This window comes from Ammospiza nelsoni, chromosome 3 (assembly GCF_027579445.1).
Source record: "Ammospiza nelsoni isolate bAmmNel1 chromosome 3, bAmmNel1.pri, whole genome shotgun sequence".
Classification (NCBI taxonomy): domain Eukaryota; kingdom Metazoa; phylum Chordata; class Aves; order Passeriformes; family Passerellidae; genus Ammospiza; species Ammospiza nelsoni.
This window is the reverse complement of record NC_080635.1, coordinates 4,986,055-5,013,666: the sequence shown is the minus strand read 5'-3', so window position 1 is coordinate 5,013,666 and position 27,612 is coordinate 4,986,055. Positions and strand designations below refer to the sequence as shown.

The following is a 27,612-nucleotide window of genomic DNA, read 5'->3' as shown; positions in this document are numbered from 1 at the left end:
ATGATGCTGTTCCTTCTCTCCCCCCACAGGAGAGACATGGAGAATTCCATGGGTTCTAGAGAACCCCTGAAGTGCATCCAAGCGCATGGAACATTGGAGAATCAAGTGAATCTCCTGAGAAACAAAACCGGTGGCAAAGAGCAGAGCGAAATCCAGCCTTGGGAAAACCCCTCCTGGGATGTGGGACACACAGATACAACCCAGCAGTGTATCCAGAAATTCCCTCCATCCTTGTGGAATTCAGACTAAATTGGCCGGGAGCTTCCCAACTCCTTTGGGTGAGAGCTGCCGAGCACGCCAGTTTTCCGATAAAGGAAAAGCAAACACCATTCCCTCGTGCGAAGATACAGGAATATTATCCTGACATTTTCAACACGGATCACTCATATTGCTGCTCATTCTTCCCGCTCCAAGAGCTGTGTCTGGACAATAGAAACATTCCCTCGCTACAAACAAAATAATCAGAACTGAAAACGTGGATAACACAGATGTCTGCCTTTCCTGATTTATTTTTTTATGAAGGAATTTATTTTACATTTCCTCGGGGAATTACAGTCATCCAACATTTTTTCAAGCTGTTAAAATGTGAAGACTTAAAAACCTGCATTTAAGTGGGAAAAAATGCTTCAATAGAGGAATTTATCTTGGGAAAAAATTGGAAGTGCTTGGTAGCCCACCTTGAAATTATTTTATGTGATAACGGACAGGAATATGGGATCACCAGTGGGAAGAAACAGGGAGACCTTGTGTTTGTCCTAATCCCGGATTTACCCCACTAAATTTCAGAGCTCTATACTGGTTTATATAAACATCTCTTTTAACACTGGCACTGTGAAAAATTTATATTTTATGATTTGCTTTTTGCAAATACTAAAATTAATATTATATGTGTTATGTTAGAAAGTTTTGCTGGCATTTTTCACAGGCACTGATCTCCCAGTATCCACAATGCATATCCCAGTATCCTAATGGATATCCCAGTATCCTCACGGATATCCCAGTATCCACAATGGATATTCCCGTACCCTCATGGATATCCCAGTACCCTCACTGGGAGAGCCTGAGGAGCTTCCCCAACAAACTGAGGACACGCATCACTGAGGTCATTTAACCTCATAAAACCCGGCTTTTTGAAAGCGTGAAAACAAACTGTTTCCAAAACGGGTCATTTTGCGAATGGGTTTTTTTTGGGGGAGGGAGGGATTCGGGTCGATTTAAGGCACGATTTAAAGGTTTTATCCCCAGTTGTGTGGGAACGCCCTGCCCTCACTCAAAATGGCGGCGGCGCTGAGGCCGTGGCCGCCATGGCGCTTTCGGGCGGGAGCCGGCGGAGGCAGCGGCGGTGGGGTAAGGGAGGGCCGGGGCCGGGAGGGACCCTTGGGATGGAGTCCAGGAGCACCGGGAATCACCCCCGGGAGCGGCGGGAGCGATCTGGGCTGCTGCTGCCGGGCGGGAGGCGATTCCCGGCTGCTGCCGCCTCCGGAAGCGCACAGGTGACCCCTCGTGTCCCGGAGCGCTGAGCCTGCCGCCGGGATAAACATTCCCTATCTCTGCTTTCCTCGCAGCGCTTCACATCTACGGATAAAAATCTTGTGGCTGCATTCAAAATCTAGAAAATGATCCCGGCTGTACCAGCGGTAAAAGGAGCGACACGGCACGGCGGCATTCCCGAAGGATGGTGAGCGCCGGTGCTGGGCCAGCCTTGAATTCCTCGGGGGAGGAGCCTTTGCACGGGGGTCCCGAAGGTAACGTGGGCAGGGAGAAATCCAAGTGCTCTGTGTTTCAAAATAAACCCCAAACTTTAGGATTTTTAGAGGAATTTGGCCAGCAGTTTGCTGGAGGGGGAATGGAAATTCTCTGGAGCATAAATGGAGGTTTTTCTGGAGCGCAAATTGAGTGCTGGTTTGTTTTTATTGGTTTTTTTGGGGGGGTTTTTTTGTGTGGGTTTGTTTGGTTTTGTTTTGTTTTTGTTTTGGCTTGGTTTTTTGGTTTGGTTTGGTTTCTTTCCTGGAGCATAAATAGGGATTTTCCTGGAGAATAAATAGAGATTGGGGGGATAAATGGAGATTGATCCTGAACGATAAATAGGGATGCTCTGAAACATCATAAATGAAGATTTATCTTCATAAATGAAGATTTCAGGGGGATAAAATAGAAATTTTTCCAGCAGGTAAATGGACATTATAAAAATATACAAATAAAAATATTTTCTCATAGATTCAGGCCACTGCTGGGCTTTATTTTTCTAAAGGAATTGTACCAGTTCCAGTTGCGCTGATTCCAATTCCTCATCAGGAACTCTGTAATTGAATTGAAATATGGTTTGAGTTTTGCATCAGTTCTGCTGCAATTAAAGTGTCTTTGCAAATAATCTCTTGGATTAATTATGCTTTCTGCAAATCTTGCACACGTGTGCACATTTTTAAAGTATTTATTCGCAAACTGCCAGGGAAAAGGCTGGAAAGAAGTTATAAACAAACTCATAAAATGAGGAGGAAATGGGGATTTTGTTTAAATCCTTGGAGTGAGTGTTTTGGAGACTTAAGGATTCGGCAGCACTGGAAAACTAAAGATCAGCTTCCAAGTGGGAACAGAAAATACAAATCTCAGGGGTTTTGCTGAAGGAAAAAATGGTGGGAATTGATGGATTTGTGGAAAGATGCCTCAGTTGCTGGGGGGGTTTAATCCAGAAGCAGCTGAACTCAGAGATGATCTTGGAATTTATCTCTCCCATCGGGCTCCATGTCAGATCCTGGTGTTAGAGGAGCTCTCATGGGAGCACGGATCGGGGTCTTATCGCAGATGGGAATCTTGCAAAGGAGCAGCAGGAAATTAGCACGTGCTGCTCTCATTGATTTCTTTAAGCACTGCACACAAACCAGGATTTCCTGCTGGAAAACACGGAGGCAGCAGATGGGCTGGAAGCTCCTGTGGATTTTGGAGCTGAACCTCGGGATCTGCACTGCTTCCAGTGTGCTGGGGTTGTGTCTCCATGTGGGAATGGTTGGCAGGTGTTGGGTTGGGAGCGTTGCAGAGATCCCTGCTGGCTGTGGGAATTACCCAGTAGGAATCTGGATGTGAGCAATCCTTTTCCAGTAGAATTTAAGAAACACTCTTTTGCCCATATTCCCTCAATTTCCTGCTCCTGGGAGATGGTTTAGTTCTGATGGCAGTGCTCCATCAAAGGTTGGAGGTCTTTTCCAATCTCAGTGGTTCTACGATTCCACCTGTGAAGGGCGAACAAGGAATTAGGGCATGGAATTCCACTGGGCTTGAATGGAAAGATACAAAAATAATTTCTACATTTTTCTGTTTCTTCTGGCAGGATGGAGAAGAAGAAAATCCTGATGAAGTCCAAGGTTGCTGCTCCCAACCTCCTGAGGGCTCTGCATTCCCTGTACCGGCTCGGGCACCTGTGCGACGTGACGGTCCTCACCCAGCACCTGGGAATTCAGGAGGAATTCCTGGCTCACAAAGCCGTCCTGGCAGCTTCCAGCAATTACTTCAAGGGGCTTTTCCTGCACCAAGAGATGCTGGACACCCAGAAGTGCACGGTGACTCTGCAGGACATCTACACCGAGGAGTTCACCTCCTTCCTGGAGTTCGTGTACACAGCAGAGGTGGAGATCGAGGCGGGAAAACTCCAGAGGATGAAGGAAATAGCAGAAAGGCTGGAATGCAAGGATTTGCTTGATATCTGTGAGGAAGTGAAGGCAGAGGACAGGAAGGGCTTGGATTTGAGCCTCCACCTGAAAGGGCAGAGGGGTGAAAACAGGGGATCGCAGTGGCCTTGTATCCAGCAAGAGGAGAACCCCAGGAATTCTTCCCAGGTCGTGGCAATTCCCATGCAGAGGAAACTTTGGGATAGGCAGAAACATAAGGAGCTGCTGCCAGGCTATGAGTTCATTGGAGGCCAAGCAGGAGACCTGGAGCAGGAGGCCACAGCTTTTCCAGCCCCAAAATCCAGGCCGGCAAAGCAGCCCGAGTGCAACAAGCCACATTCCCCAGCCAGGCTGGGTGTGGATATCACCAGCCTGGAAAGCAAGGATGGCCATTCCCTCCAAAGGGGGCAGGAGGGGAAGCAGGAATCCCAGGCGTGTCCCTACTGTGACAAGGCCATCAGCTCCAAGTGCGGCCTGGCCGTGCACATCCGGACACACACCGGGGACCGGCCCTTCCGCTGCCAGCGCTGCCCCGCCAGCTTCACCCACAGGGCTGCCTACACCTCCCACCTCAGGTACGGCATTCCCGGGAATGCCCTTCCCTGGGATTCCAGGGTAAATCATTCCTGGAGTCCTCCCTGACTCAGTTCCAGAATTCCTTGGAGCTGACTCAAAGTGTGTTGAAATTTTTTACTTGGCCCTGCAGTGCGGATGAGTGGATTGAGGTCTCCTAGATAGGCAATTTCCCATTGGATTAAGGGGGACTTGTGCAACCAGATTTCCTTGGAATCCTCAGATTTGGGGTTTTAAGGAGGAATTTTGTGTCTCTATCTGAGCATTTAATCTCTATTTCCTTTGGTTTAAATCAGTAATTTTATGGCCTGGGAGGAAAAGTCCATCCTACATTTCTGGTCAGGTGAAAAATACAGATCTTAATGAACTGAGTCATTTTAATTTTCTTTAATTATCCAGTCCAACTCTTCCCAAAATCTCCCTATTTTCAGGCTTTCCAAATACGCTGGGAATTTCTTAAATGGTGCGAGGAACAATTCAAAGGAAAGGACTTTTCCCCCAGGGCCTGAATTGGAACAATTAAACAGTTAATAAGTTTCAATTAAACTTAATGGAAGTTGTCCTCCGTTTTTAACAGGAAAATCCATGAGTCTGGGCAAGAGAGGAAACTCCTGCCTGTCTATTGGATGGTTGTTCCACCCACACATAGTCCAAACCCCATGAGCCGTGACAAAGATCCCAATGGAGAGACTTGGGATGGGACACCAGAAACCTCAGGGTGTGAGGAAGATGCTGGGAATCCATCTGTTGCTGAAGCAAGGAGCAAGGAGCAAGAGGAATCCCAGGAAGCTGAAGGAGGGAATGAAGATGAAGGTGGAATGAGTGTGAAGGGCGAGGAGCAGGGAGACTATAACACAGGATACTCAGAAGTTGAAGGAAGCAGGGACAATGAGGAATGTTCTGAGGTGGAGGATGAGGATGAAGCCTCAACAGAGAAGGACAGCAAAGAACCCGAACAGGGATTTAAACTAAAGAAGGCCAGTAAAAGCATGGCCAACAAGAAATCCATCTATGTCATCCAGTGTGACAAGTGCCAGGAGCAGTTTGTCTCGCGGAAGAAATACGTGGATCACTGCCGGGAGGTGCACCAGAGCCTGCCTGGCAAGGTGTACCGCTGCGAGGTGTGCAGCAAGGCCTTCGCCAGCCACACCAGCTGGAAGGAGCACCGCGCCTGCGTGCACAGCGAGGAGAGGAGGTTCTCCTGCAGCCTCTGCCAGGCCACCTTCAAGAGGAAGCGGGATGTGAGGACTCACTCCATGCGGAAGCACGAGGGCAGGGCCAAGCGGCCGCTGTGCTCCGTGTGCGGCAAGATCCTGAGCTCCCGCACGGCGCTGGTGTTCCACATGCGGACGCACACTGGAGAGAAGCCCTACGAGTGTGGCGTGTGTCACTCCCGGTTTGCTCAGCCCTCCCAGCTCAAGATCCATACCAGGTCAGATTCCAGGCATGCACGTTCCTTGCACCTTATATTCCGGGATATCGGGTTCAGTGGGGTCCGTGATTAATTCCCTTACGCAAAGACTTTGGCTCCACATTGCATCTCTCAGGGTCGGGATTTCGACATGGATACCCTGTCCAAACTTGCACGGAATATCCGTCATTTGGGACAGGCTCTAAAATCCCACAATGGCCCTCAGTGATGAAGAGTGAGTCAGGGATCCTGGAGATAAATAGACCCTGAGCAGTGCCTGCCCTCAGAGCAAGGAATTGCCATGGGATTTCATCTCCGTGTGCAACTCCAAATCCACGCCGCTCAGCTGGAGCTTGACAGGATGAGTTGCTCCCTGGTGGTGTCTTTGTGGATGTGTCCTCTCCCGGGAGAGGGTGAATCATCCCATGGAATTTCCCATCTTTCTCCAGAGCAAGATTGATGATAATCCTTTGTCCTGACAGCTCAAAATCAGGAATGATTTTGGACATCATCCTGTTTAGGTTGGAATAAGTTAAGACCAAACATTATGCTCAGATTTTTCTGATTGTCATTTTCTGTTATTTTCCCTGCTTTCTCCTTTCCCATGCTCTGAGCTGTCTGCGAAAAAAAAGATGGATTTTTTAGGGCCTGAAAGCAATGAAAAGGTAAATTTTAAATGGGAATTTTGAATTTTAAAAGGTAAATTTTAAATGGGAGTTTTACTCCTGGAGTGTAGCACCTGTACCTGGAAACATTCTGTTTTCTGAGGGAGCAGAATTTCCTTTTCCCACTACATTTAAAACCCAAGCATTGTTTCAAATCCAGTATTTTAGGGATCAAGACCTAGTTAATTACTGATCTTTGGTGCTTTCTCTCCATTAGATCCCACACTGGGGAGAAGCCCTACATTTGTGAGGACTGCGGCGCTTCCTTTGCTGACAAAGGAAAACTCACCGGCCACAAAAGGACACACACAGGTGGGAATTCAGTATTCCAGGTGGTTTTCCTATGCCGTTCCTATTTTATTGCTGAGATATTAAATAAATGCCCTTTTTTTTTTTCTGTGACTCATGGAAGAGTATCCAAGTACCAGGAAGGAATTTGTAGAGATAGAAGGACTTTTAGCCTGGAGAAAAGGAGAATCTGGAGGGACTTAGTTGCTTTCCACAATTCCCTGACAGGAGCCAAGGGGAATTTGGGCTCTGCTCCCAAAGTACAAGTGATAGGATGAGAGGAATGTCCTCAAGTTGTGCCAGGGGAGGTTCGGGTTGGATATCAGGAAGAAAGGGTTATCAGGCATTGGAATGGGATGGAGTCCCCATGCCTGGATGTGCTCAGGGGACAGCTGGATGTGGCACTGGTTGGACTCGATGACCTTGGAGGTCTTTTCCAGCCTGAATTCTGTGATTTGCAGACTGACTCTGAAGGACAGAATTCCCCTGGAAGAATTCCCAATGTCCAGTTTCTCTTCCCTCAGGAGAGCGGCTCTTCAGGTGTGACGTGTGCGGGAAGCACTTTGCCACCAACGAGTACCTCAAGTGCCACAAGCGCTGTCACCTGGGAGCCAAACCCTACAGGTGTGAGGTCTGTGGGAAAGCCTTCGGACTCAGAGCCTCCCTGGCCCAGCACAGCAACGTCCACGCAGGTAATTCCAAGGCTGGGAAAAGGAACGGTGGCTTTGTGGTACTTCCCAGTGTGCATGGGGACATTCCAGCCCATTGCTGAATTAGGGGATCCCAGAATCACTGAGCTTGGAAAAGAGCTCCCATGTCGTGGAGTCCAAACTGTGGCCAATCTCCACTTTGTCACTAGCCCAGAGCACTGAGTGGCACGTCCAGGCATTCCTTGGACACCTCCAAGGATGGAAATTCCTTTGGGAAGCAGGGCTCATGGGAGCGTTGCGTGGTGTCCTAGAAAACTGAGGCCTGGATTGTGCAGCTGAAGGAATTCGGAGTGGAGGATGGAGTTACAGAGTAGCCTTGGCAGGTATTGGGAAATATTTATCATGGAATGGTTGGGATTTGTAAGGACCTTGGGTCATCTCATTCCACCCCTTGCCATGGACACCTTCCACTCTCCCAGGTTGTTCCAAGCCTCATCCATTCTTGAACACTTCAGGAAAGAGCCAGCTGCTCTCTCCTAAGTGCCCCTAACCCTTTGCTGTCCCTGTCATTCCCAGAGACCCGTCCCTATTTCTGCGAGCAGTGTGGCAAGGCCTTCACGCAGCAGGGAGCTCTGCGGCGCCACCAGCGCATCCACACCGGCGAGAAGCCCTACAAGTGCCGCGCCTGCGACAGGCCCTTCACCGACATGTCCACCCTGCGCCGGCACGTGGCGGTAGGACATCCCCCATGGCATCTTCCCCCTCCTCAGTGCCACCTCCAGCCTGCCAGAGCCATCCTGGCAGCAGGAATTTCCAGCCTTCAGGAGGGGCTGTGCTAGGGATGAGTTTAAGGGCAGGGCGGTGAGCCGCCATCTTAAAGCTGCCATCTTGAGGCCGCCATCTTAAAACTACCATCTTAAAGCCGCCATCTTCTCCTGAACTTGGTGGGATTTTGCTCCAGCAGCACAGCAGCTCCCGCTGCTGGATTGGAGGTGAGCAATGCTGTCACCTCCCAGCCCTAGGGGAAGGATCACCACCCTTGGGAGTGACTGGATACAGCACTTCCTGGTGGTCGTCATCTCAGAGATCTTTTTCTCTAAAAGATTCCATGAATGCATTTGAGGAAGGACTTGGGTTTTTAGATTTTTTTATGGATTAACTGCAGAGTATCCAACGCTTTAACCCTCATTCCAGCCTCATAACACCATGGTTTATTCAACCTCGTGCTGCACGTTACCAGGAATTCACACATTCCGAGCGTACCGCTGGAAAACGCTGAGCTCGGCTCTTCCCAGAGACCTCCAGGTCCTGGAAGTGACAGCACAGACAGAACAGGAGGTTCCCTTCCAGCTCCAAGTCAATATTTTGCCTGTGTGCTGAAATTCCAGCTGATTTTGGATGCATTCCATGGCAGCAGAGCCAGAAATTCAGCACGGATTTGGCAAAAGAGCCTTGTTTGTGTTCGAGTTGAGACTTGGAGCGCGGGATCGTGGAGTTATCCCAGGATTGTTGGATTTAGTTAAACACTTGGCAGTTAAAAATCAGATCTAATTGTTTTCCTGTCCCACTCTCTTTTTTTTTCCCCAGATCCATGACCGGAATGCTCACTGGAGAAGCTTCTTGATTGACCTCACACAAAAAAAAGACCACAACTGGTCCAAAATAGAGACTTTAGTGGAAGCACATCCGGGAGGAGATCCCATGCCGGAAATTTGGACGGTTGACCACCGTCCAAACTTTATAAACCAGGAAGTGCTAAAGCAGGGGCAGCACACGTGACACCTGGGCTTGGGGACACCGGGGGCACTGACCCCTCCCTTTTGTACTTATAAAGTCAGTTTTAAACCCAGAAAACCCAAAAATGGGTGGTTGGGGGCAGAATGGTGGGAGTTATTCTTTGGAATGGAGGGAATCATTCCCAATGGTCACTGCAGCTGCCTTGGGAGCTGCATTGGTGGTGCTAAAGGGGTAATTCCTCATGAGGGTATTTATTCCACTGAAATGTTTGCATCTGTCTAGAGATTTATTTTTCCCAAAGCTGTGGGAGCATCCCATTGGGAATGGGCAGGGCGGGGTGTGTGTTTGTACAAACACAGTGCTGTAAATCACCAATTCCTCCTTTAATAAAGCTGCCAGAGCTGCCCAGCCCGTCCCTCCTTCATTCGCCCGCATTTCCCAGGGGAAAACGCCGGGATTTGGGAATGCCAAAGTCGGGGGCGGTGTAGGCCGCGTTGCCTAGCAACACACGGCGCGCCGTGTTACGTCACTTCCGGCGCGCCTCCGCCGGGGTCGAGGCGCGTCAGCGCTTCCGGCCGCGCCCGGGGCTGAGCGGGAGCCGCGGCCGGGAACGGACCGGGAACAAACCGGGAACAAACCGGGAACGGGGCGGCAGCCGTGAGTGCGGGGGCCAGGGCGGGCCGGCCCCGCCCGCCTTCTCTTCCTCCCCTCTTTCCCCCTAATTCCCTCCCCTCCTTCTCTTTTTCCCCCTTTTTTTCGCTCCTCTTTCTCCCCCTTCTTTTCCCTTCCCTTTTCTTCTCACCCCCTTCCCCTCCTTGTTTCTCCCCTTTTCTCTCCCCTTTTTCCCCCCATCTTTTCCCCCACCCCAGCATTCCCGTGTGATCCAGGGTCCTTTGGAAATGGGGTTGGAAGTGGGCACTGTGGGGCTCTCCATGAGTTCAGCAGCAGCTGCCTGGGAATCCTTTCTCCACTCTCCTTTTTTGTCTCTTTCCAGCCAGTTTTGCCCCTGGAAAGGGAGGTGTTCCTGAGAAAGGGACAGTGCCCAAATGGAATTAGAGGGGTAGTTGTGAAATAACACGAGAAGTAGTTAAAAATCATTTTATTGGGGTAAAAAACGTGGCACTTAGGTATCACTGATTGTTTATAAAGCATTGGGTGAGACATCACTTAATTCCCAGGACGTGGAAAGAAATTCCTCAGGTTCAGGTAGGAACAGGATTAGGCTCAAAAGATTCCTCAGAGCACCTTAAATCTATAGAAACCTGGTTTGTTCTGGGGTTAAATATTTGGGAAAACACCCTAAAACTTCCACTCTTTTTACAAGCTTTGTAGCAGCTTCAGACATTCCCGAGAAACAGGGCCCAATGGAAGGCTGGAAATGGGCCTCCAAAATGTGCAGGCTGTGAGTCCATTTTGAGGAACTCCCATCATTTGGGGGATTTTCAGTGTGTGGATACAATTATCCATCGCATAAGAGCTTGGAATTTTATATGGAAGGCATTTTCAGACGGGCTTTTAGGACTGCAGTGAACTTTCTCCTTAATCTTGCCTTCCTTTTATTGTTGCCTGGTCTGGCCAGGAATCGTTCCTTAATTCCAGGTGCCAGCTCTGTTTGCTCCATCCCTGTCTCAAAGGGTAGCTTCTGGGTTTCATGGAAAACTAGGGCTGGGGTTTAAGCTCAGATTCACTCCATGGTTTTCTTGAGGAGGTGGAGATCACTCTGAGGTTTGATTAAACAACCTCAGAGCTCTTCCCAACCCAGCGATTCCATCCGCCCCAAACACGCAGAATCCCGCTGGCTGACGTGGGGATCTCTTCAGCAGGGAGAAGGAAGATGGAAAGCACCCCCGTGCTGCTGGAGTCCAAGTCCTCCCCCATCAACCTGCTGAACGAGATGCAGCAGCTGCGGCTGCTGGGCCACCTGTGCGACGTCACCGTCAGCGTGGAGTACCAGGGCGTGCGCGCCGAGTTCCCGGCGCACAAGGCCGTGCTGGCCGCCACCAGCAAGTTCTTCAAGGAGGTTTTCCTCAACGAGGAGCCCGTGGACGGCCCCCGCAGCAACGTGTTCCTCAACGAGGTGCGCGTGGCGGATTTCGCCTCCTTCCTGGAGTTCGTCTACACGGCGCGCGTGGAGGTGGAGGAGGACAGGGTACAGCGCATGCTGGAGATCGCCGAGAAGCTCAAGTGCCTGGATCTCTCCGAGACTTGCTTCCAGCTGAAGAGGCAGATGCTGGAGTCCGTGCTGCTGGAGCTGCAGAACTTCTCGGAGTCGCAGAATTCCGAGGAGGAGAGCGCCGCCCGCCCCGGCACCGTGCCCGCGGCCAAGGCCGAGCGGGACCCTCCGGATTGTTCCGGAGCGTCTCCCGAGGGGCCGGCTGCCAAGGCCAAGGAGAAGGCGGACAAAAAGAAGGAAGTGCTGAAGGCTCCTTACACCAAGATCCGCAGGGCGAGCGGGCGGCTGGCCGGCAGGAAGGTGTTCGTGGAGATCCCCAAGAAGAAATACACGCGGAGGCTGCGGGAGCAGCAGCGGAACGCCGAGGAGGAAAAGCAGCCCAAGGGCGAGGAGGGAGAGCGGGAGCAGGAGGAGAACTCCAGCAAACCCGAGGCGGCCTCCCAGGAGAACCCCACCAAGGGCGAGGAGGAGGAGGAGGAGAAGAAGAAGCGCGGCGGCGCCTTCAAGTGCGGCACGTGCCAGAAGGAGTTCCTGTACGAGAAGAGCTTCCTGAAGCACGTCCAGCAGAGCCACGGCATTGCCTCAGCGCTGGAGTTCCGCTGCGAGACGTGCGCGCAGACCTTCGCCAACCGCTGCAACCTGCGCAGCCACCAGCGGCACGTGCACAGCAGCGAGCGCCGCTTCCCCTGCGAGCTGTGCGCCAAGCGCTTCAAGAGGAAGAAGGACGTCAAGAGGCACGTGCTGCAGGTGCACGAGGGCGGCGGCGAGCGCCACCAGTGCCACCAGTGCGGCAAGGGGCTCAGCTCCCGCACGGCGCTGCGGCTGCACGAGCGCACGCACACGGGACACAAGCCCTACGGCTGCCCCGAGTGCCAGGCCAAGTTCTCACAGCCCTCGGCGCTGAAAACGCACATGAGGTAAGGAGCGGCGCTCCCTGCGCGCGAGGCGCAGCCCTCAGGGCCTCCTAAATCCCTGCTTTCTCTTTCAGGATCTCCCAAATCCCTGTTTTCTTTTTCAGGGCCTCCCAAATCCCTGTTTTCTCTTTCAGGGCCTCCCAAATCCCTGTTTTTCTCCTCAAATGCGGTCCAGTCCTCAGGGCCTTCCAAATCCCTGTTTTCATGTGGGGTGCAACCCTTAGAGCCTCCCCAGTCCCCGTTTTCTTCTTCAGGGCCTCCCAAATCTCTGTTTTCTACTCCTATGGAGTGCAGCCTTCAGAGCCTCCCAGATCCCTGTTTTCTCCCCAAATGGGGTCCAGCCCTCAGAGTCTCCCAAATTCTCCTGATAGGGGATGCAGCCCTCAGGGCCTCCCAAATCCCTGTTTTCATATGGGATGCAGCCCTCAGAGCTTCCCCAGTCCCTGTTTTCTCTTTCAGGGTCTTCCAAATTGCTGTTTTTTCCTCAAATATGGTCCAGCCCTCAGGGCCTCCCAAATCTCTGTTTTCTCTTTCAGGGCCTCCCAAAGCCCTGTTTTCTCCTGATACAGGTTTCAGCCCTCAGGGTCTCCCAAATCCCAGTTAACATGTGGGGTTCAGCCCTGGGGGCTTCCCAAATCCTGATTTTCATATGGGGTGAACTCCAAATCTGTTTTCTCCTCAAATGGGGTCCAGTCTTCAGGGCCTCCAAAATCCCCGTTTGCTTGTTCACGGCCTCCCAAAGCCCTGTTTTCTCCTGATACAAGGTTCAGCCCTTAGGGCCTCCCAAATCCCTGTTTTCTCCTCAAATGGGGTGCAGCCTTCAGCGCCTCCCAAATCCCTGTTTTCTCTTTCAGAGCCTTCCAGATCGCTGGTTTTTTCCTCAAATTGGTCCAGTCCTCAGAGCCTCACAAATCCCTGTTTTCATGTGTGGTGCACCAATCCCTGGTTTCTCTTTCAGGGCCTCCCAAATCCCTGCTTTCTCCTGATACAGGGTTCAGCCCTCAGGGCCACCCAAATCCCTGTTTTTTCTTTCAGGGCCTCCCAAACCCTGGTTTTCATACGAGGTGCACCTCAAATCCCTGTTTTCTCCTCAAATGAGGTCCAGTCCTCAGGGCCTTCCCAAATCCTTGTTTTCTCTTTTAGGGCCTCCCAAATCCCTGTTTTCATGTGGGGTGCAGCCCTCAGAGCCTCCCCAGTCCCTGTTTTCTCTCTCAGGGCCTCCCCCGTCCCTGTTTTCTCCTCATATCCCGCATGGGCCAGGCCTGTGCTGCAGGGAAATCCAGGTGGGATTCCTCCAGCACATCCTCAGACTCAATACAAAGACAAGTGTGGAAATATTTGGGAAGCATTTTGCAGGGTTTTCAATGGGAAAATGATGGATTTGGGGGCGAAGCAGGGAAAACAATGGATCTGGGAACAGGAGGAGGTGGCGCGTCACTGGTGTCACCCACACGGAGCTGATCCAGAACCCAGGCTGTTTTTATCAGGGAAAAAAATCACCTCTGAGGGGTTTTAACCTGTTTTTGTCAGTGTTTTATCTACCTCAGGGCATTTTGATAAGGGAAGAATCATCCCTGAGGGATTTTAACCTTATTTTATCTTTCTGAGGGCATTTTTATCAGGGAAGAAGTAGATTCTGAGGGGTTTAGTCTAATTTTATACCTTCTTTAATCTGCCTCAGGGCAGAGCCCTTTTCATGAGGGCAAAAATCATCTCTGAGGGAGTTAACCTGATTTTCTCAGTAATTTCATCTGTCCCAGGGTTTTTTTATCAGAGTAAAAATCATTTCTGAGGGACTTGAACCTGATTTTATCAGTTATTTCATGTGTCTCAGAGCAGACATTTTGATCAGGGCAAAAATTCCTCTCTGAGGGGTTGAGCCTGATTTTATCAGTTTTATTTTTCTGAAGGTGTTTTTATCAGGGCAGAAATTAACTCTGAGGCGCTCAAACTTGATCTTTTCAGTCATTTTACCTTGTCTCATGATAGAGACCATTTTGTCAGAGTAAGAATCTTCTCTGAGGGATTTAACTTGATTTTATCATTTATTTTATCTGCCTTCAGACAGAGATATTTTTATGAGGGAGAAAATCCTCTCTGAGGGTTTAAACCTGATTTTTTTTCCGTTCCCAGAGCCCTTTCAGGAATTTTGGACACTGGAAACTCAATTCTGCCTTAATTTGGGTGTGGTGGCAGCCGGTGGTGGGGATTTCTCATCCTTGGGGATGTATTTTGCCACATGGATGTGCCTCTCCAGGAAAAGCAGCCATCCCAACCCCCTGAGAAGCTTTCCCTCACATCCCAAGGATTTGGAGCCACAACCTGGAGAGGATTTTCTGAATTTAGCTGCGTTTCACTTTGAAAAATTCACTTTTACCGTAACATTTTTGGATGTGGGTGTTTACCCAGCAGTAAGGATCAATGGGAATGAGGGAAAGTCTCGTTCTGGAGTTCCAACATTCCTTTTTACTTGCAGGATCCACACAGGGGAGAAGCCCTTTGTGTGTGATGAGTGTGGGGCCCGCTTCACCCAGAACCACATGCTCATCTACCACAGGCGCTGCCACACAGGTGAGGCTGGAAAACTGGGAAAATCCAATCCCAAACATTCCAGGGAAAATGTTGCCTTCAGAAAATGCTTTTTGTCTGCATTTTTATGGATAAAATTAGATATTGTCATCTCTTAGGTGGGATTTGCCTGAGAAAGGTTCCCAAGGATATCCTGTGATTTGAAGCTGAAGGAGGGTTGATTTAAATTGGATTTTGGGAAGAAATTCCTCTCTGTGAGTGGTGAGGCCTGGAACACTTTTCCTAAAGAAGCTGTGGATTCCCATCCCTGGAATTGTTCCAGGTCAGGTTGGGAGTGGCTTGGAGCAACCTGGGATAGGGGAATGTGTCCCTGCCCATAGAATGGTTTGGAACTGGGTGACCTTTAAATATCTCCACAGTGAGGACACGCTCTGGAATTTCTGTGGGATTTTAACAGCATTCCCAAAGTTCTGCTGGTTTAATCCTCATTTTCCCCTTTTTCTAGGGGAAAGGCCTTTTATGTGTGAAACCTGTGGGAAGAGCTTTGCCTCCAAGGAATACTTGAAACACCACAACCGGATCCACACAGGATCCAAGCCCTTCAAATGTGAGGTTTGCTTCCGGACCTTTGCCCAGAGGAATTCCCTGTACCAGCACATCAAAGTCCACACAGGTAGGATGTGTCCCTTTTCTGGGATACACAGGTAGGATGTGCTTCTTTTCTTGGATACACACCCCTCGCCACTGCAATATTCCAGCAAGGAATTCTCAGCCACGTTTTTCCCCGTGTGCACTGCTTAATGTCTCATGTTCTCCCCTTCTCCCACTAGTCCTGAGTGACAGCAATTCCCTGGAATTCTTCCACAGGCTGTGGAGATACCTTAATAACCTGCCAGGATCATTGGTGATGGAGAGCTCTGGTATAGCTCCGAAGGTTTTTCCAGGGAAGGAGGAAAATGGGATCTGTTTCCAAACAGGGAGTTTGTGGTGTGTTCAGAGTGATCCCAGGGCTGGCAGTGGCTCAGGGGTTCTTGCTCAGAGAAGGGTGAACAAGGAGGAGGAATACTTGGATTCTGGGCAGGACTTGAGTCTCTAATGGAAAACCCATGGAAAAAGAGAGTGGCAGCACATCTTTACGGGGCTGGGAGGAGCTTGCTGCCTCCAGAGGGGTCGCAGTGTGACATTTGTACCCCAGGATGTTTTCCCTGACCACTCCCTGCCAGCCAGGGGTAGCTGGGCACTGCCGAGGCACAGCAGCTGTGCTCGGCCCGCATTCCCAGCCTGTGTCCCATGCTGCATTCCCAGGGGAGCGGCCGTACTGCTGTGACCAGTGTGGGAAGCAGTTCACGCAGCTGAACGCGCTGCAGCGGCACCACCGCATCCACACCGGCGAGAAGCCCTTCATGTGCAACGCCTGCGGCAGGACCTTCACCGACAAATCCACCCTGCGCCGGCACACCTCGGTACGATCCCGCTGCTGGGGAGGGTGTCGGGATGGAATTGTTCCTGGGAGGTTGGGAAGGCCCTGGCACGGTTCTCCCAGAAAAGCTGTGGGTGCAGGACCTTCACCGACAAATCCACCCTGCGCCGGCACACCTCGGTACGATCCCACAGTCCTGGCCTGCCAGGACCACATTCCAGCTCCTCAGAGCCACGTTCCGTGGGACTGATGGGTCAAACCCAGAGCAGACTTGCAGTTCAAGCTGATGGAAGTTGGGCTTAGGTGGGATGTTGGGAAGGAATTCTTCCCTGGGAGGTTGGGAAGGCCCTGGCATGGTTCTCCCAGAAAAGCTCTGGGTACAGGACCTTCACCGACAAATCCACACTGAGCCAGCACACCTCAGTATGATCCCGCAGTTAGGGGGGATGTTGGGAAGGCCCAGGCACAGTTTTCCCAGAAAACCTGTGGGTGCTGCATTCGTGGAATTGTTGAAAAGCCAGGCTGGACAGGGCTTGGAGCAACCTGGGATAGGGGAAGGTGTCCCTGTCCATGGCAAGGGTTGGGACTGGATCATCTTTACGGTCCAGCCTTCCAAACCCAAACCATTCCATGACTCCAAAACAAAAAATTTTTCTACCAACATCAAATACAAGCTTGATCCAAACTTTGTCATCCCATATCCAACCTTCTGTCTCCTGGTTATTCTTTTGCAGATCCATGATAAAAACACCCCCTGGAAGTCCTTCCTTGTCATCGTGGAAGGAGCTGCAAAAAATGACGAAGGGCACAAAACGGAGCTTCCTGATGAGGAATACGAGGTGTCCCCCAAAATGCCGGAGAAGCTGCTGTCCTTCCCAGAGAACAGCCCCTACCAGAGCCTGGCAGCAGTCCCGGGAAGTGGGAATTCCAGCACGGACTGTAAGGCCTCTGGAGCACAGGAGTCCCTGCTGGGAGAGCTCACCGTGCTCCACACGCAGACGGACTCTGGGCAGCCCCAGCTCCATGCCCTGGTGAACATGGAATAATTTGGGATTGCCTCCTGCTCCTTAGGCTGCACCCCTTGTATAGTCCTTGGCCTGAGGGAGGCCGGTGGTGGGAAGCTGGGAAAGAGTGGGTTTCCAGCTTTCCTCTAGAAATTCCTTCCCCAGCTCCATCTCCTGATGGTCGGGCAGGGTGGCACCACACCAGGGAATTTGTAGGAATTCAGGGGGTGGCTCAGGTACCTTGGTGGTGCAGGTTTGTTTTCCAGGGAATTCAATGCCACATGGACAATCAGGAGAACCGATGTTTCTCTATGACATTCGCTGTGTTTTCCCCAGTGGAATTTCATCCAGGAGAAGTCTGGCTAAATTTGCTTTTCAGGAAACGTTGGTTTCTCTCTGCTTTTGCCAAAGATCCCAACGAGTGGGAGCAGCTTTGGAGTTTCATTCCAGGAGTTTGGAGTCTCTGAGCAGCAAAAAGGGGCAGGTGGCAGCCAAGTGCTACTTCCTTGGTTTTACAACTGCAGGGAAACTGGAGCAGTCTGGCACTTGGATCCTGTCAGTTCTCACCTTCCAGCTGCTCCAGCTCCCATGGAATTTGGAGAACAAGACATCTCCTGGAGCTGTGCTGGAAGGGGCTCAGTTCAGAGGCTTTTCCTGCTCCATTTTTAGTGGAATAGGATTTGAGGGATTTCCCCTGGGCGGGGAAGGAGCCTTGGAGTGTTGTTCCAGCTGGGCTGACTCCTGGTTTTTTGCAACAGCAGCTCTGTGTGCTATGGTTTAAAGCTTCAAACCTTGGGATGGACTTCCCAGTGTAAAAACCCACAGTTTTTCCCATTCTTTTTCCCATTTTTTTGCCTGTTCCTGTTGTATTCCCACAGCAGTTCCTCAGCTGAAGCTGTGAGCAGAACTTTGGGAAAGGTAAGCACAATCCAGCCTGGTGAGATCCAGCAATAAACCCCCCCCCCACCTGTGGCACAGAGCTATTTTTTGGGATAAAGGGATGGCAGAGGCTTTCTCATAGAACTCTAAGATAGAAAAAAAGGAATTTTTGTACCAGAGGACATTTCCAAGAGTTATATTTGAGATATTTATTCCTGCTGGAGCTCAGTTATTCCCAATGGAAGGAAAGGGGTTGTAGATATATTTAAGGGCTGAGCACTGGGATCTGGAGCCGGGGAATGTTTTGTAAGTGAGTTACTTGTTTGAGCTGTTCCTATTAAAATATGGAATATGGAGACCTCCCAGTGACTCAGTCGTATCCAAGTGGGACACTTTGGGATATTGACAGGCTTGGAAAGTTCACCTGGAGAAGAGAAGGTTCCCTGGAAACCCCAGAAGGGGCCTGCAAGGAAAAGCGTGGGGGATTCTTCATCAGGAATTACAGAGACAGGACAAGAGGGAGGGAATGACTTCCCAGTGACAGAGGGGAATTCAGGAGGGTTATTGGGAAGGAATTCTTCCCTATGAGAATGGGGAGGCCCTGGAAGAGTTTTCCCAGAGAATCTGTGGCTGCCCCATGCCTGGAAGTATTCACAGGGATTGGAGCAAGCCAGGATAGTGGAAGGTGTCCCTTCCCACCCACATCATTCCCTGATTCCCAACAGGAATTGAAGGCATCACAGCCCCTCCCAGCCTCCATCATCCCACCGTGCTCCAGCCTTTTGAGTTTTCCAGAAGAACCACTTCTCCCTCCTTCCATCCATGATTTTCACTTTATTCATGTACAGAGTCACACCAAACATGATATTCTTGCTAAGGCCATTTCCTTAAATAAGTTTTCCAAGTAGAGAGTGATGGAGGTGGGGCGGGAATACAGCGGGAGTGGCGGAATTGTCACCTGGGAACCGTCACAATTCACCATGGATACAGCAGAGGACATGCTGGAGCTACTCACACACAACTACCAGGTGTAGGGATGGAGTAACAGCCCTCCTGCTCCTCCTGTCCTACAACACAGACACGGGGAACGGCAACAGAACCGAAAAAACACCGGGAAAAGTGGAGCCTCCCAAGCTGTGCTTCCCCTCATCCCGGCTCCCACAGTGCTGGACGCCTGATAAAGCCATTCCTGAGGGTGGGAATGGATGAACTCTGTGGAGCTGGGAGATCCCCCCCACTGCCTCCCAACTTTTCCATCTGGTTGGGATGTTTGGGATGAACACAAGGACCTGTGGGAAACAGAGATCGGGAAGGGTGGGAAAACACCAAACCAAGGAGAATTTGGCATGGATCAAGATTTTTGGTTTTCAGAACTTTAGAGCCCAACGAGCCAAGCTCTATCCAAAGCCCAACATTCCAACCTGACTTTTTCCAAAGGAAAGAGGGGCTGGGGCTGCCTGGAGCCTCCAGAACAGCCCTAAATTACTGACTTCACTCTTCCCAAAGAGTGACAAATTGCACAAGCTCCCGGCGCCTCCGATGCATCCTGGAAAAACCAGGCAGCTCAATCCTCACACACCCATCAATTCCTGCAGGAATTTTTCAACTTTTCCCAAGCAAACTGTGCCCCCCCTGCCACCTGGATTCCAACAAGGCTCCTGTGGGATCCACACCTGCGTGCAGCCAAAGGGTCGGAATTTAGGGATTGTGCCCGGCACACGCAGAGGGTGAGGTGCAAAAACAGATCCTTCCTCCGGTGGAATATTTGGGAGTGGAGGGATGGGATGCACCACGAACTAAAGTGGGAAATCAATCCAAGAAAGATGGAAACCAACCAGGACCTAGGGCCGACACCAACCCAAGGCTCTTGGAATGCCTATGGCGTGGTGGGGATGTGCAGGATATTCCCAATTCCCAAAGCCTCTGCCTAGCACCACTTCCAGACCCCCAAATCCAAGTGTATCCAACACTTGAGAACGGGAAAACGGGAACACAACGGGCTGGAAGCGCTTACTGGTACTGTGCTGGCCGTGATGGAATATGTACATGCTGGAACCAACGGGACAGCAGGAAAACCGGGAGCTGCGAGTGCAGGCACCGGGATGGGCGGGACCAAACCCAAGGAGGAGAAGGAGGAATTCCGCTCCAAGGGCTTCTCCCGCCTGGCATCCGCCCGGAGCGTCACCACAGAGCGGGGGCTAAAGAAACACAGTGAGCCATGGGAGTGGGAAGCGACGAAAGAAAGCACGGGATTGGGTCGGGAATTCCCGAAAAGTCCTCGGCTGGAGGCGGGAAGGGCCCGCGGGCGTCACTTGAGGTCGCCGTCGCCCTCGCCCTGGATGGTTTTCTTGATGCGCAGCAGCATCGTGGTGAGCCACTGATCCAGCCGCGAGATGGAGTCGAATTCCTTCACCTGGCACCGGCAAAAATCGTGGATCAGGGAGCGGGAGGGAAAGGGAAAGAGGCGGGAATGCGGCGGGGATGGATGGGGGGGAGTGGCAGAGATGGGAATAGACGAGTGGCTCCTCCTGGGAATAAAGGGGAGGGGAAAAGGACAGAAAAGGGAGGAGGGGAATGCAAAGAGCAATAAAGGGAAAGGGGGGGAAAAAACAAGGGAAAGGGAGAGAAAAATAAGGGGAAAAGGGAATAAAGGGAAACAAAGGCAAAGGTGAAACAAGGGCAAAAGCAAAACAAGGGGAAGGGGGAAAAAGGGAAGGGTGGAAAAGAGGAAGAGATAAAGGGGAAGAGGAATAGAGGAAGAGGAGAAAGGGAAAGAACCAAGGGGAGGGGAAACAAAGGGGAAAAACAAAAGGGAAAAAATACAAGGAGAAAGGGGGAAAAAATGCAAGAGGAAAGTGGGGAAAAACAAGGGAAAGGAAAAACAGGAAGGGAAAAAAGGGAAAGAAAAAAGGGAAAGGAAAGGAAAGGAAAGGAAAGGAAAGGAAAGGAAAGGAAAGGAAAGGAAAGGAAAGGAAAGGAAAGGAAAGGAAAGGAAAGGAAAGGAAAAAAGGGAAAAGGGTACTAGAAAGAAGGAAGGGAAAGAAAGAGGGGTGAGGGAAAAAGGGAAGGGGGTGAAAAGGAGGAAGGGCAAAAAAAAAAGGAGAAGTGGGGGGAAACAACAGAAAGCAGAGGAAAAAAAGGGAATGGAAGAAAAAAAAGGGAAAAAGGGAAAAGGCACAGGGCCACAGTCCAGCGAAAAGTCTCTCCAAACCCGACTTGAGCTCTTTAGGCTCCTGTAAAACGCCAAGAGAGCCACAGCAAACCCAGACAGGATCTGAATTCTCCATGAAAAGCCAGGAATGTTTAAGGAGAAAGCTGGGACCTTGCTGTACCAGCTGTCCCCAGCCCCTCTCTGCAGGGCACAGGCATGCCAAAAAAGAGAAGGAAGAAGCAGCATTCCCAAGTGCACCCATGGGTACTCACAGCCTCGGTGTAGGCCTCACTGTTCTGCTCCTCATGAGCTTCCAGCAGTTTCTGGGAAAACACCAGGAAAAATTAGGGAATGCTCTATTCCTGCATGTTCCCACTCCGGCATCTCATCCCAGGGAACAGAGACCATGAAAAGCACCCACCACAAACAGGGGTCTGGGCCAAACCCAGGGAAAAGCGAGGCTGATGTCCTCTAAAATGCTGGGATAAAGGAAAAAAACCCTGGAAAAGTGAGAAATCCCCCTGGTCACTCACTTTCAATAGCTTGCATTCCCGGGAATCTGTGAAAGCCGGGAACATTTCTTCGTATTTCTCCAGTGCAAGCTGGAAGAGAGAAGAGATTCCTTCACACACCATTCCTATATTTTTCCCCAGGATTTGCCTTCCAATCCTCAAACTTAGGAAAATATTCACTAAGAATCCAATGTGACAGTGGCACATGATGAATTCCAGCCACTGCTGAGGAGGGATCAGGGATTTTGGAAAAATAGCTGTGAGCCCACTGAGCTTCTCCCAGCTGGCTGAGGCTGGTGAGGAGGGATTGGGAATTCTGGGATAACTGACCTTGGCATTCAGCTCATCCACGATGAAGTGGCACAGGGCAGCTTTGAAGAAATATTCTTTGGCGCTGTACTTGAGCAAAGGGTTATCCATCGTGTTTGTTCCCACCTGGACAAAAAAAAAAAAACATGGAAAAAAGGGGCAGGAAAGGAAAGCCTGGATTAAACCAATTCATATTCCACCCTGAGCCACAGGGCTGGGAAAAAAAGGCATGGGAAAAATGACAAAAAGCTGTTGGGAAGCAGGGAGGTTTTGAACTCATCCCAAGGGAAGTCGAAATGGAAAAACAAATCCACTTGGGGAAAAGCTGCTCCAGGATTAACACTCTGTTGGTATTTCCAGGTAAATGTCCGACAAAAGGCAGAGCTGATAAATCCAGGAGGGAATTTTCTGCCAAAGGGAGTTGTAAATACATTCAAAGGGGAATTTTTATAAGGGGAATTTTTATGGATTTTTCCCAACCTTTTCCTGGAAACACTGAAAATCATGGATGTGGCACTTGGGGACACTTTGCCATGCGGGGGGAACAGTGGGACTCTGACCTCAGAGAACCTTTCCAGCCTAAACAATTCCCTGATTCTGGCAGTTCTGCCAACCCCGGGCCCTGTTCCTTGGGAAGGTGCTATTCCCATGGGATGTGGCTCCTGACCTGCTCGTAGATCTCGATGGCTTTCTGGTACTGCTCCAGCTGCGCCGCGTAGGCCGCCACCTTCAGCAGACACTTGTTGGCTGAGCTGCAACCACATCCCAAAAATCAGGCCCTGAATCCTGGGAATTCACCAGCCCACGCCCCAGCACCCATTCCCAGAGAGAGAAGTGGGAACCCAGAGCAGGGATTTAGAGGAATTCTCTTGGAACAGCCCAAATTAGAAGTGTGCTGGTTGTGGGAGTGTTTGGGATGGATCCCTCTTCCAGGGATAGATCCCTGTTCCAGCCCTTCCCGCTGATCCCAAGGACTTGCCTGTTGGATTCCTCTCCCTTGTAGTAATCTGCAGCCTGCTCGTAGTGTGCAATGGCCTGGGGACAGAAATGTGGGATCAGTCATCCCGGGATACAGCACCCCAGGGAACAGCAGCAACATTCAGGGAGGGAGGTGGGATCCAATGGAGTGGAGCTGAGGAAGGAAATCCTTGCCTGGAAAATAACCCCTAAATCCCATCCAGTTTTGTCCTGCAAAATTCCAGCAGGAGATCCACAGCGGGAATTCTGCTCAGGGAGTTTGGAAATGGGAACGAGGGAATCAGTGCTGAAGTGGGAACTAAAAGTGACTAAAATGGCTCCATGACACTCCCAAAGAGCTTTTCCAGTGGGGAACACCGAGGTGGATCCTCACTGGAGCGTTTGGCCAGTGCTGCTGGCACAGGGACACACCAGAGACTTGGGATTGCTCCATGAAAACCTCCAGGCTGGGAAAACCATTAACTCCAGCTCATGGCTGGATTGCACCTACACCAGGAATTCCGGTGCTGGATGGGAGAAGGGAATTCTTGAGCTCAGGGCAAGGAAATCCCAGAACAGTTTGGGCTGGAAGTGACCTCCAGCTGTGATCTCCTTCCACTGCTGGGAACAACTTCCACCATCCCAGCCTGCTCCAGCTTGGCCTTGGACACTTCCCGGGATGTGGCAACCACGGGTTTTCTGGGAAAGCCGCGCCAGGGCTGCCAATGACGTCACTGATGTTGTCACCAAGATGTCCCCTCACCTTCTCGATGTCCACCAGCTCGGCCTCGTAGATCTCGGCGATGGTGATGTGGTGCTTGGCGGCGATGGTGAAGCGGCCCTGGGGACGGGAGGGGAGCGGGATGAGGCACGGCGTTCCCGGGAGGCCGCGCGGCGTTCCCGGGAGCGGGGCCTTACCATGTCCGTGTAGATATCGATGGCTGCGTTTAAGCAGTTGATGGCCTCTGCAGCGTGTGTGAGAGACAACAGCGTCAGCCACTCCCGCTCCCAAACCCACCCGGCAGCTCATCCAGGGAATATCTGCCCACAGAGCGGGGCTCTGGAATGACCTCAGCCCCGGCACCCCAAGCAATTCCCAAAGGAACAAACACCAGGATGACCCAACCCCAAGTTTGCTGTCTGCATCCCCCAATGGAGCAAACTACAAGGGATCAACTCCAAAACGCTGCTGTTTTCCAGGGAATCTAAGAGTTTGTCATTCACCCTGAGTTTGTTCCCGTCTCCTGGGATAATGCTGATGGGAGGTGGGGGGTTTGCTTCCAGACCTAGCTAGGGAAAAGTGGATTGGAGACCTTCCCAAAAATCACAGCCTGGTTAAAAGAATCCCAGATCCTTTATTCTAATCCCAACAAAGGCCAGGACTGGGGAAAGCCTCGGGGACACAGCAGGGATCCTCCTGCAATCCAGCTCAGTGACTGCCTGAAGCCATTCCCCAAAGCCAAGCCAAACCAGGATGGAAGCTGCCAAAAGTCCCAACACCCTGCAGCATCCCAAATCCCAACAAACACCAAGAGGAGACGCCAGGACAGCGCTGACCTCCTGCATCATCCCAAAGCACCTTGTGGAAAAGCAGGAATGCAGCTGTGCCAGCAGTGAGCCTTTGGCTGGGAGCAATCCCACATTCCAGTGCCGTATTCCGCTGCCTTACCTTGCGGATCTGCTTTTTTGTAGGCATTCCCAGCATCCACAAAGCTGGTGGCTGAGTCGTGCTTGCTCTGCAGCTGCATGTGCAGCTTGGCTGCCTGGCAAAAGGCATTTCCTGCCGCTGGAAAAGAGGGAATACAACCCGTGAATCCCGTGAGCGAGCGGGAATGCGCCTCTTCCAGAACCTAGGGAGACTCAGGGATGAGAGCTTCCCAAGCAGGATCATCAGCTGGCATCTTAAAATCCCTCCAACATCCTTCAGCTCACTCCCTTTGTACACTCTCCCAGTATTTAAATAGGAACTGCCTCCCTTTGTACACTCTCCCAGTATTTACATAGGAATTGCACGGACACAGAGACCATTTCCCATGGAATAATTCACAGGAAGACGTTTGGGCGCTCTGGGATCACCCACGCCCCCCCAGATCCCAGGATTTGGGACTCACCACTCCAGTTTTTGGCGATCTTGAACATGTTGGCAGCCCTGGTGTACATCTCACAGGCCTCCTCCACGCGGGTGTTGCCCCTGGAATGCAGCAGGAATGCTCCTGAGGGCAGGCAGGGAGGGAACGGCTCCAGAGCCAAAGCTGGGATTGGGAATTGGGAATCTTGGCCTCTCCGGGCTCTGTGAGGCTGATTCCACTCCCCATGGGAGAACACTGAAAGGGGAATGCTGGATTTGGGGGCTCTCCCAGAATTCCAAGATGCCAAAGGTCAGACTTTTGGTAAGGAAATGCAGATTTTTCATGGAAACCCTGGGAAAAAAAATGAGGCTCTGGGGGCATCTCCTTGCTCTCCATAACTCCCTGACAGGAGCCAGGAGGGATTGAGCTCTGCTCCCACACTAAAAAAGGAATCCCAGAATCCTTAATGCTGGAAAATCTCTCAAGCCCATGAATCCAACATTTCCCCAAAATCCATGTCCCCAAGTGCCACAACCACACTGCTCTTAAATCCACCTCACAACAGGGATTATTCCACTTTCTTTCCCATCCCCTGGGAATTCTGGCACTTTTCTCCCCTCCCTCTCTCCCTCTGGCAGCCGAGCACGGTTGGTTTGGAAGCACAGGAGGGATTTTTGGATCCCTCCTTGCCCTTGGAAGGCACCTCTGGCACAAGCCAAAGCCAACAGAGGCAGCACCGAGGAATGCTACACCCGGAGAGGTCTCTGGAACAAGGCAAGTCCCAGCCTTTTAATCCCAAAAAATCAGAAATAAAGGGATAACAGCTCTTGTGCAAGGTGATGGAGCAATTCCAGGAAGAGCCCAAGTGGGAAGAAGGCATTTGGCCGGCACTGGGAATCCTGGACATCCCGTTTGCAGGGAAGGTGCCAAGAGCCGAGTCACCCCCACCCCCCCCACCTTTCCTTCCTATTTTTTCCCCTCCATCTGCTTTTAGCCCTGAAAATTAAAAATTCCTCTCTCGAAATCTCTGTCCGTTCCCTCCAAGGATTTTCAGGAATTTGCCACCCGGATTATGCTCCTGGAGCAGGCCCTGACTGATTAATCTGCCGGCGGCCAGAGAGAAATTTCTATTTAAAACTTGTGGATTTTCGGGCGGCCGCAGCCGATTTTTCCGGGCTGATGGATAAAAACCTCCCGGCCTGCACAGAGCATCGCTCCGGGAATGTTCTTTCCTTAAAAAAAAAAACGGAAGAAAAGCAGGACTGGGGTGGCCAAACCACTCCGTTTGCAGGCACACCCCCAGGAACAGCAGGCCCGGGGAAAAGGACGCTCTGCCATTTTCTGGGATAACGCCGGCCGTAGTCCTGGGATGCCCGGGTTCCCTGGGATTTCGGGAGAGCCCATCCGTGCCAGGGCGAACCCGGGGATGCCGGGAGATGATTCCCCCCGGGATAAGGCCGGGATGAGGAGCGCGGGGAGGGGACAGGAGCCGCAGAGGCCGAGCGCGCCCGTCACAGCGCTGCGACCAGCGATGGCCAGGAGGGGCTGATCCAGGGAATCCGGGCTTGGATCGGGATGGGAGCGCTCCGTGTGCCCCCTCCCCGTGCTCTGGCAGGGATAAGGAAAACACTGACCCACAGTGAGGGGCAGGAGTTGGGAAAAAGGGGGAAGAGATCGGGAAGGAGAGGACGGAGGAGATGGGAAAGGGGGGCAGGAAATAGGGAAATGGGCGGATGTGGGAGATGGGGAGGGAAGGGATGCAGGAGATGGGAGGGGGGCCGGGGGCTCAGGAGCCGGGAATGGGGGTGTGAAGGGGGACAAGAGCTGAGGAGGAGGATCCAGAGCCGGGGAAGCGGGGGGAGATGCAGGAGATTGGAAGGGGGATGCGGGAGATGGGAAGGGGGAATGCGGGATGCGGGCCGCTCACCCGAAGAGCCCCCGCAGGAAGGAGTGCGAGCCCTTGACGCGCTTCTCGGCCTCCGCCATGAGCTGCACGGCCTCCCGCTCCTTGCCGGCGCTGTCCATCGCTCCCGCTTTTCCTGCTCTCCTTCCTCCCTTCTTTCCTTCCTCCTCCTCCTCCTCCTCCGCGGCACCGGGAGCGCGCCGGGCGCGTGCGCGGGGCGGGGCGCGCGCAGGATGCGGGATGCGGCGGGATCCGGCCGGGATCGGGGATGAGCGGCTCCTCCCTCTGGCTATTCCCGAAGCGGGATTCCTTCGGGAGATAACTCAAAAGACGGATGTGGGAATGGGAGCGGGATCCCAGCTGGAGGTGGGATCTGTGGCAGCAGACCAGTCCTTATCCTGAAGGTTATTTATGTCACTCTCCGAGTGTCCAGGGAATTACCTCACCTGTAAACTCAGATTCCCGGGAGGGAGGCTACACTTTCCTGGGAGTATTCCACACTAAGGATAATCAGAAGGGTCACCTGTGTCCTGCCCCCGTTACATGAGCGCACATTTGAGTTGTTCAAAACCGCCCCTGGAAGGAGTGAGCCCTGTACGGGGAAAACTGGGATGGATATTCCTGCCTGATCCCTCCCCTGCGCACCCGGGCCGAGGGAATCCCATAACGCGAACAACCCGTCGAACTACAATTCCCAGCGTGCCCCGCGGCCGGCGCGCGGTGTGACGCCATCACCCCGCGCCCACTGTCGCCATGACGACGCTGGCGCATCCCGGCGTCGCTCCCATGGGAACGTCCCGCATGGC

The 27,612-nt window shown here is 51.8% G+C and overlaps 3 protein-coding genes across 3 annotated transcripts; 2 read left to right on the top strand and 1 right to left on the bottom strand.

The window, feature by feature from the left end:
• Positions 1-1,535: 1,535 nt before the first annotated feature.
• On the top strand, positions 1,536-9,394 carry LOC132071036 (GDNF-inducible zinc finger protein 1-like). The gene is given in 8 exon segments (XM_059468314.1): positions 1,536-1,745; positions 3,326-4,237; positions 4,813-5,667; positions 6,529-6,623; positions 7,124-7,291; positions 7,826-7,983; positions 8,837-8,977; positions 8,980-9,394. Coding segments are annotated over 7 exon segments (2,430 nt in total). The 5' UTR covers positions 1,536-1,745; position 3,326; the 3' UTR covers positions 9,082-9,394.
• Positions 9,395-9,543: 149 nt separating this feature from the next.
• GZF1 (GDNF inducible zinc finger protein 1) lies at positions 9,544-18,261 on the top strand. Its single transcript, XM_059467715.1, has 6 exons — positions 9,544-9,643; positions 10,807-12,076; positions 14,550-14,644; positions 15,108-15,275; positions 15,908-16,065; positions 16,757-18,261. The coding sequence occupies exons 2-6, from the start codon at positions 10,821-10,823 to the stop codon at positions 17,066-17,068; spliced, it is 1,989 nt and encodes a 662-aa protein (XP_059323698.1). The 5' UTR covers positions 9,544-9,643; positions 10,807-10,820; the 3' UTR covers positions 17,069-18,261.
• A 458-nt stretch (positions 18,262-18,719) lies between these two features.
• On the bottom strand, positions 18,720-27,297 carry NAPB (NSF attachment protein beta). Its single transcript, XM_059467717.1, has 11 exons — positions 26,831-27,297; positions 24,946-25,025; positions 24,504-24,620; positions 23,753-23,799; positions 23,598-23,675; positions 22,857-22,912; positions 22,545-22,629; positions 21,899-22,003; positions 21,590-21,658; positions 21,329-21,379; positions 18,720-20,318 (listed from the first exon to the last, which is right to left on the bottom strand). Exons 1-11 carry the CDS (start codon positions 26,926-26,928, stop codon positions 20,214-20,216), a joined length of 891 nt encoding a protein of 296 aa, XP_059323700.1. The 5' UTR covers positions 26,929-27,297; the 3' UTR covers positions 18,720-20,213.
• Positions 27,298-27,612: the final 315 nt, after the last annotated feature.